Source organism: Nanorana parkeri, unplaced genomic scaffold (assembly GCF_000935625.1).
Source record: "Nanorana parkeri isolate BGI_ZX_2015 unplaced genomic scaffold, ASM93562v1 scaffold907, whole genome shotgun sequence".
In the NCBI taxonomy this organism is placed as follows: Eukaryota; Metazoa; Chordata; class Amphibia; order Anura; family Dicroglossidae; genus Nanorana; species Nanorana parkeri.
Window position 1 is genome coordinate 421,489 of NW_017307175.1, and position 9,760 is coordinate 431,248.

Sequence of the window (9,760 nt, forward strand, 5' to 3'; positions counted from 1 at the left end):
CATGCAGTTTTAGGTTTTTGAGAGTAAACTATTAAGATAAAATGTTGGTTAAGGTAAAATGTTGTAATTGATAAAATATAGAACATACGGATTCTGTCTGAGGAACTTTCAGTCCTTGCTGGGGAGCTAGAAACACTGCTACTTCTGTGAGATGAAGGATGACTTCCAGGTCTTCGCCCATCTTCAAGGGAGGGTGCAGGGGAAGGGCTATCTGGAACTCTTTCCTGTTGGAAACAGTAACAAAAGAAAAAAAGATTAGAAAACATTTGTAACATAGATATTTTTAGAATGCTAAATGGGTGCAAACATTTAGTAGTATTGGTAATATTCCTTGATCAATCCAAAGCTTTATTTTAGGTATATAAGGTCAAGCAACAGTGCACATAAGGTTCTTTAAGATCTCAGACACAAGGTCAAACAATGCAGACAAGCTTTTATAATTCAATTAACTATTTCACTGCTGCTTCTGTGTTCTGAATACAACCAAGTGAACACAAGCTCAACCCAAAAGGTACCTGTGTTCTAGCATGTGAAAGATGAGTGGCATGAATGTAATTGTTAGGATCATGTCAAATGCTCCTATCCCTGTCGCAACCACTCAGCTCCATCTGGTGGTTGCCTCTTGTAATTGCACCTACCATAGTCCAGTTAGCTACAGGCTAATCAGCCTGGTTACACGCCCCTTACAGCCTGGGCAATGGTTAGTTGTGCTCTATTTAAGCATCACAAACCCAGAGCTCTGGGCTTGTGATAGCTCCTGTCTTGTCTTGTTCTGTCTACACTAGCCTATATCCTGATCCTGAATCCCAGTCCTGCCTTGATCTTGTAACCTAGTCTTACCTTGGCTCTTTAATCCTATACCTAACTTGTTTGCTGTATCCTGTATTTATCTTCTATTAGTTCCTCTCTTGTATTTGTTTCCTGTTCCTGTCTTGTGTCTTGCTTTCTCTTTGTCTTGCACCTTGACATCAGTCAGTACTGATCCTTTGTTCCTGGGGGCCAGCCTGTGGCATCACCTGATCACAGCAAATAGTTTAAGTCCTGGGGGCATCCAAGTACAGTTAGGCATGCTTGCCTTATGGGAACGGCAGCTGCTAAAGGTGAAACAACTCGTCACTATTGGCTCTGACAGTGGTGCATCCACAGCTGGTCCTGACAGTCATTGTGTGACTAATGACACCATTTCAAAAGCGAAAACATCCCTTACTCTACATTTAGGAGATGTCTTGGGATCTGGGGGTGACCAGAAGTATTTGAATGTGCATATTCCCCCTTTACAGTTTCAGGCACAGATAGAATGCTAAAAGCAGATGCCTAGGTTATAAAATGTAAACCAGCATTCAAAGGCCCAGGAAAGAATGTATTATTTGTATTTTTTTTGTATAAATGGCTTTGTATTTTGGGTCCTTGGCCACTCTGTTGTGCAAATACTGAAAAAGCTGCCACGTCATGGGCTCTGGCCTGTGTCTCCTGAGTCTCACTTTAGGCCCTGGGATAGACTAACTAATAGGGGTTAAAATGCAGTCCACTAGATAATGCAAGTGTTCATTTCTGTACTATTTAGTGCTTAAAGGTACACTCAGGTATACGTGTGTTTCAGAAAAAGGTATTACTAAGGAAAGGGTGGGTTGCTCAAAAGTATAAAACTTGTCTAGCAAATGGGAAAAGCAAGTTCTGAGGAATTCTGATTTGAGTCATAACACCAGAGGGTAAGTTGATCGGTCATTTGACCAACAGAAACTTCACTTTGTGGGTCCTAATGTCAGTAAAGAATGAATTCCTGTACATGGAAATCCTGCTGACATAGCAACCTAATGCAGAGCCAATGCAGCCCCTGGGTACCCAGAACTGCAGCACTTGCAGGGCATGCTGTTTCTAAATAATAACTAGGTTTTTATACTTTTGGACACCCTAACTCTGTCTTCATGCTGCCTCACTAGCTTTCTAAAGCAGAACATTATTTTAGTTTGGATATACTTAAAAAACTTCTGTCAGACGTAAGGGGAACCTTCCAATGTGGACAGCTGCAATATTTACAACTGTTTAACAGGAAATTTCCTGGCAATGTAATTTTTTAAACATAATTGTCTGTTTTCCACTGGTGTATGTTTAAAAAGAAAATATTAAATGCGTGATTATAGCACAGGTTGTATCTTTAGGTATTGTAAGACTAAACAAACGTGGATCCCTTTGGCATAACAGGTTAATTTCTTGTAAGTTTATAATTAGCTAATGCTTTACTAAAATGCAGTTTGCCTCACAGTTAATTTGTGTTCTATATTATCACTCCCTCTGTCACCTGCTTCTCTGTATATGTGTGGCAAAGATTTGTGCACACACCTTTTCATTTTGTGCTGTGCAGTAACAAAGAATATTGAAAAATGCATGAAAATATCCTCGTCCATGTCTTCAGCATGTACAATACAGGTCATGACAATCATACATAGAGTGATTCATGACTGTCAAGATCTTCTATCCCAGCCTGTTACAGCTCCTCTGCCATTCACCCATCTCATATATCTAAACATTCTATTACAAAAGGACATCTAATGCTCATCTCATTTCAGAAAGGGCAGATTAAAAAAAAATATTTCAGCATGAGGCCAAGGCAGCTACATAATACATCCCATAAAACCATGTATAGTCCTCGAAATGTAATTTCACACAAGTTGACCTAAGGTATTGCTTTCTTAGTATCCTTTAAAGCTATTTATAATGATTTTAATCTGAATACTATTTTCTGTTTCCAAAAAAAGGTGATCGTTGCATTCAGCATTTGCATGTAAGCAACCTATTTCACAATTACCTAGGCATACACAATGCTTTCGAGTGCATCAAAAACCTTTTAAACTGCATAACAACAGGTGAACCAAATTGACACACAGAGGCAATTCTTAAAATATGTGTCTCGATGTAAATAAGGCACAGTTGACAGTCAGATAAGTAGCAATTGCTAGTTCAGCTCATTTATAGCATTGTCAGGGTACTAGGGGGCTTACCTCTCCTCGGGGTGGCCATGTGCGGCGGGGGGCACGGGTTCCCCTTCCTGGCAGGACCCCTGGTACTAGGATTGTGGGTACGCATTCGCGACAAGTGCGCGGTGGACAGGCTGCGCGCGCAGGCACGGGGACATGCACGTAGTGCACCTGTTACTGGTGTCAGGTGTGATCCTTGCTGGGGGAGGTTCCCAGCACACACCCTCTGCCCCTCTCTCGCCATTGGCTCCTGATGGAGAGGCTACCTGGTTGCCTCGGTAGCCGGGGAGTGGTCTCAATCCTCCACTGAGTATAAAAGCCCAGTCAGAGCCCTGGCTCATTGCTGAGTTATTCTATCCCTATGGTGTGATCTCCCAGCTCCCTGTGCCTTGAACCTGTCTTTATTCCTGAACCTCTGCTTGGACTCTTGATTACTGACCCTTTGGCTTACCCTTCCGTTACTGAAACTAGCTGCCTGCCTCGACCCGGATTGGACCTGACTATTCTTCTTGGATTTTCCCTGTGTACCACGACCTCGGACTTTGGCTTGCCGCCCCTGCCAAGGGGTTCCACTCACGGCCCAGCCGTACCCCCCTGACAAGCATAGACACTTAACTAAGAGATTTGGTGTAAATTAATATCCAGCAAATATGCCCAGGTAGACCATTTTCCATTCCGGTCAATTTTTGAAAAGTGGGAGCTTACGCAGATCTATTTTTCTCTCATCCCAATAGTTGTGTTAAGTAGTTGTAAAGGAATATATCTAAAATGGCTACCCTGAAGCTGCAAAATAGCAGTGATGCAGTATTTGCCCATCTTTGCCTCCATGAACAGTTCTCTCTAGTGTTGAATAAAATTGTATATTAAATGGAATTATACCATTTATTAGCAGCCTATGTAAATAAACTATAAAGTTAATTTGAAAAAAATCTAGATACTGATGAGAAGAGTACCTCAAGTACTCTCTTGGCCAATTCTCTAACAGGGTTATGTGATCGCAAAGAGGAGGTGACAGGTCCTCTTTATGGAGACATCAGGGGTCTCCAAGACCCCTCATGTCACCTAGGACCCCCCAAAGAAGCTGATGAAGCAGAAATCTGCTTCATCAGCTTCTCTCCAGTGTCTGAAGCTAGAGAGTGACACAATAATGCAGAAGTTCCGCATTCTGACAGCGGAGAGGGGAACGGAGGGAGATTGTGTACCGATCTCCCTCTGATCCCCTGTTACAGAGGCACTATGCTGGTACCGGGCTCTCACCGGGCACAGCAGAGCCCTGGGGCCAGCGTGACAGCAGGAGGGGGGGGCATGGACGAGGGGGGACACTACGACACACGGAACGGCAGCTTATACATGTATGTTCACAGGCATCCCTGCCTGTTTCTAAATCTCAGTCGTTTCCTGCGCGTGCGAGTGGGTGGGGCTAACAGGCCGTATATACACGGCCTGTTACATCCAGGAAGCTAATGTCCGGCCGTTTGTCTATAACGGCCAGCCGGGAGGCGGTTAAAGCAGCAGTTTAGGAAAAACTGTGGGCAAATTAACCATTGCAGTTGGGCTACCCCCACACTGCTCATTTTGGTCTAGGCTTAACTGCTCATTTTGGTCTACAGTCTAAAATAAAAAACAGATATACTCACCCAATCCTTGATCCCTCCTGGCTGTTAGACTGGTCCATACAGCCTTGTCTCCCCTGGGCTCTGGTGGTCTAAGCCCTGCTGACCTACTCTTGCTTATTACAAGTCCATTGACTTGCACTGGATGTGAGGATGCCAGGGGACATACCATAGGTGGAATGGAGGGAAAATGAATGGCCACTGCAGCAGGATCAAGGATTGGGTGTGTATCTTTTTATTTTTTATTTTAGACCCTAGACCAAAAAGAGCAGTTAACACTTGTAGTGCAAGGGTAGCCCCACTGCAAGGGTTAATTTGTAATTTGCCCAGAGTTCTTCTTTCAGTGTGGTTTCTGCATTACACAGTGTTGGATCAGCTCACAGAAAATGTAGAGCTTGGTACACTTAATAACATCCAACCTGTCATTATTAAAAGTATTATCATTTTTTGTCTGACTCTAGAAAGTGCAAAGCCTTTCCTTGCCTGGACTGCTAACTTGTAAATGTGTATGAGACACAATTATTTCCCTATGTAATCAACATTCTGGTATGTAAATACAAAGCATTCGCATTTGTGGGTAATACTTTTCTGAAAAACACACGCCATTTAAGCACATAACTGAAAAATAATACAATCATTTTCTTAGGTTTGTTCTTAAACAGGGAACTCAAGAACACTACATGCACAATACTTTCTTCTGTGGAGCAAAAAATACTGGCCTGCAGATGCAAGGCTCTTTAGCACAGCTAATAAATTCATGAGGAAGTAAGGCACTTTTTTTTACTCCTCAAGAAACAACAAAAAACAGCATTACTTTCTTATTCAGAAGTGTGGTTGGATTTTAAATTAAAGGGTAGGTTCACCTTTACAATAAAATCTCCCATTTATGTAAGTATTCCTGGTACATAAAAAAAAACCACTGCTTAGATTTTGAAAACAAAGCTTATATGCAATGTCATACCTGGAGGCCGCACGTCAGATGTTGGAAGTGCTCCCCAGCATCACAGGAATGAGCGCTCTGGCTCATTCAAAACCCATGCGTGCAAAGTGCACTCTGTTTGCCTCTGTTGCAGCAGATTTTGAGCTCAGTGGTGTGCGACAGGAGAGGGAGTACACTGGGCATGTGCAGGTTTTGAATGACCCAAAGCGCTTATTCCTTTATTGCTGAGGTGCACTTCCAATGCCCTGCAATCTAAGCAGGGGGAAGGGGTGTTTCAGACAGGCTTGGGAGAGACCATGCATGGCTTACAGGTAAACACACATATTGCACTATGACAAGTTTTGTACCAGTGCAAAAAAAGCATATCAATTATTAATATCCAGTTATTTTAAATCAATCATAAAAGTTGGATTTTTTCCACTGCTAATTCATTCCACAATGAATGGTTTGCATGGGACATAAAGTAAAAATCAATACTCTCTCTAGCACAGCCACAAACATTATCACCTTATTTCTCAGGTTTAATTTTCCTGTGTTTGGGCTGCAAATGTTGTGTTTCAAACATTACAATAAACAAAGTACAGTCTTAGAGTAGTATTTTTGCCTTTAAAAAAAATGAATGCACAAAAAAAGTATGGCATTTGTAGAGTCCAGCCCATGTATTGGATACCACATTCCCTTCATCTAATGAAACAATTAAAACAAATCAATATGCACTCTCAAGAAGAATATTCTGTCCTTAAACACGGCATAAACCTCATCTATCACTTTAACAGAAGATAAACACTTAGCTCCACTTTGGCATGATCCAGCTACTTACAACTAGCTTTCCCATTCTTCATACAATTAAAAGTACCAATAGTGATTACACTGACTGGTATATGTTTATTTAAAGTCTTGTTACCTGTTATTGTTTGTTATGCTATACGTTTTTATTTTTGATTTGTTTGTAGTTTGCTCTTGTTCAATACAGGACTTAAAAATAGTTAACTGATATAGCTCCCAATCTAAATTAATCTTAGAAGATCATTATATGCAATAATGTTCTGCTATACAAGCTGGGTCTTTATATACATGCTTCTCCTGTAATTAATATTTACCTCATATATACTGGCACTCAGGGATGCTGTATCTTGTTACACTTATTTATGACATTAGTACTCTAACTCCTGTGTTGCTTCCTGCACTATAATATGTGACATTTTCAATAACAACTGATTGAAAGATAAAAGTACCAAGAATGGGAAATTATATTGTCACCATTCTAACTGTTCTAAAATGTTCCTATTTTGGATAATTACCACAGGTCAATATACATTGAGGGGAATTTATTATAACTGGATCAGACAAAATTTGGAACAGTTGTCCAGGACAACCAATCAGCTTCTCTCTTCAGCTTGTTCAGTTAAGATTTGAAATGAAAGAGAGAAGCTGATTGGTTGCTGTGCACAGCTGTTCCAGTTTTGATCAATTGCCCTCTTTATGTTCAAAATACATTTCATTATTTTAAACTTCAAACAGATTTATGTCAAAAAACTTTTTTTCAGGCATTGCAATATTTTTATATTTAGTATTAATATTAATAGTGAAAAAGGTAACATCTGTCTAAAACAAGATCTTCACCTTCTGGTTGAGTACAGACAACAGTAGAACAGTTTCTTATAAAATGAACAAAGTTTTACGATACTTTTTACAATAATTTAAAATAGCCAATAGGAGGCTGGCTATTGCTCCCAGCCACTGCATGCTGTATTTACATTCAGCTGCCTCAGCTAGTGAAGTGGAAAGGTGGCACTAGGGGGTCCAATAGGCCCCTTAATGTCACGTTAAAGAGAACCTGTTATCTCAAATGTGCTATCACAAAGGGGGATTGTGAGCCCCCATGTGATAGCAATGAAGTTAGATAAAATTAAAATGACACCCAAAAAAGTCCCCCGACCCCGCAAAAACGCGCATACTAACGGAAACATACGTGCAATTGCAAAAAATGTGCATACCGTTTTATTCTAAGTAAACTTTGTCTGTAACACTCCATTTGTGTATTTCATTTTAAATAAAAGATGGGTTTTTTTTCATGAAAATGATCGATAGTTGCAGCCCTAGTTTTTACAGGATGATAATGATAAGGAATATGCAATATTAACTAATATCCATGTTCTAGTCAGACATGTAGTCAGACATGTTGAAAAAAACTGACCAAGGGTGACAAGGATTCAGAAGTTTAAAAATTATTAAAGTGATATTAAAGTAAAATGGTTTTAAACCTATTTCAAATGCTAAATAAATCATTACAATGAATGCTGCCTCTTGATGTTTAAAAGCTTTAGTTCCCTCCCGTTGGGAGCATTTATGAATTATCGCTGCCAAAAATGCGATACTGACAAACAATACTCGCTCACCCTTCCTTAACATCCCTGAAAGGCCTCCTTCACAAACTGATTATGCTAGATAAGCTTGATGCCCAGTCTAACCACAATCAAACATGATCTATCTCTGCAAGTGGCCGGAGCCGTCATCTCACGCCCAGCTGTCAGTAGCAGGCTGTCGCCCGGCCAATGGCCGGCCGTTCGACCAGCTTCGGCTTTTACCTCTGCTCCGTCGAGACGAGGCATATGCCTTCGGCTCGACTGGGCCGCTCGACCAACTGCGGAAGCTGTAGAGGCTATAGTGAATAGCCCGTACAGCAGCCCCTCGGTTCTACTGAACTGAAGGGGTCCTGGAGCCGAAGCTAGATCCTTCGGCAGCTTTGTAAATAGACCCCTTCGTTTTTTTTCTGCAGAATCAGCTGGACCCGTGAGCATTGGCCCTGATATTCTGTTTTAGTGTGGCTCTTTTCCCTTGCAGTGTCCCATGGAGCAACCCTTGTGTGTGCTGGTGTGCTGTGGTGTGCAGGTAGGTACCATCACAGATGAATTGCATATGCTGCATATGGGAGCTGTGTCTTTGGACAATTTCTTTTTTGGCTTTAGGACAGGGTAATGGAAAATACAGAACAGGCTGGAATGGATGCAACATGCAGACTGCCAAAAGTTTTTTTTTCTTCACATCAAGCAAATCGTCCCAGTCCAACAAAAAAGCCTTACCAATTAACTTTTCAATGAATTCAAATTAATTCATGAAATCATGTGCTACATTCAATAGCAATAACATTAAAAGTATGATCAAGAGATACATATATTTTTGCAATGTAAAATACCTTAATTACTGAAGTTTCAACCCTGCATGGTGGACTTTGTACTTGTGCGGCTGCAGCCATGTTTGCTATTGTACTGAGGTGGTTCATCTGGCTCATTGCCATGGTAACAGAAGCTGGAGGTAGGCTTACAGGGATAAGAGGGTGAGGCATCATCATAAATGGAAGTTCCAAACCTGCAAAATAAAAAAATGCATTTGAGTCCATAATACATATTCATTAATCAAATTTACCGAGAGGTAACTTTTTTACAATTAGGAATTTATAAAGGCGTGTTTGTCCGGAGTTCCACTTTAATATGTAATACTTGTAATTTTTTGTGTGAGTATGAATTTAATTTTATTCTACTACAGAATATACATGAACCATTTATACACCATATTTCAAATTAAAATGTTTCAAACAAAGGTAATACTTTAAGGCTGGGTTCACACCTGGGCGTATTTTTTCTGCTCGTTTTTGTCGCGTTTTTTAGCACGTTTTTCCGTTAAGTGAAACGCGCGTTACACTGGGTGTATGATTTTTTTTTTGTTTTTTCCTTATTTTCTCTATTTTGAAATTATTTTTTTTCACTTTCAAACTTCCCACCGGCCCCACCCCCCTGCGACGCGGCCGCTCCCAAGGGACGGAACCCGGAAGTCGGCAGCCGCCAGAGGACAAAGCGGGGATCGCGGACTAGGTAAGACCTGTACGCTGTATTCCCGAGTGTGGCTCGGGGTTACCGCTTTGTTAACCCTGATCCACACCCGGGAATGCCAAGGGAAACACGCGGAAAAACGCCCAAAAGAAGCTCCTGTACTTCTTTCGGCGTAGGGCTTTTTTCAGCGTATTCCTATGCCCTGAAATACGCCCAGGCGGGAACCATGCCCATAGGAAAGTATGGTATTTCACTTGTTGGGAGTTTTACAGCGCGTCAATCAGCGATGTAAAACGCCCAGGTGTGAACCAGGCCTTAAGGTGTAATACAAGAAGCACTGGCGGAACTACCAGGGTCGCAGCGGTCGCACTTGCGACCGGGACCAGGTGTTCCGCCAGTTCG

The 9,760-nt window shown here is 41.4% G+C and overlaps 1 protein-coding gene across 3 annotated transcripts in view; it reads right to left on the reverse strand.

Moving 5' to 3' along the window:
* The window catches only part of DACH1 (dachshund family transcription factor 1), a 290,304-nt gene that overhangs the window by 79,122 nt on the left and 201,422 nt on the right, over positions 1-9,760 (reverse strand). For all 3 annotated transcript variants that reach the window (XM_018566004.1, XM_018566002.1, XM_018566003.1), the window contains 2 exons: positions 8,725-8,897; positions 89-224 (listed from right to left, as the gene is read on the reverse strand). In XM_018566004.1, the coding sequence (XP_018421506.1) occupies positions 89-224; positions 8,725-8,897 (309 nt within the window). The remainder of the gene's footprint in view (positions 1-88; positions 225-8,724; positions 8,898-9,760) is intronic.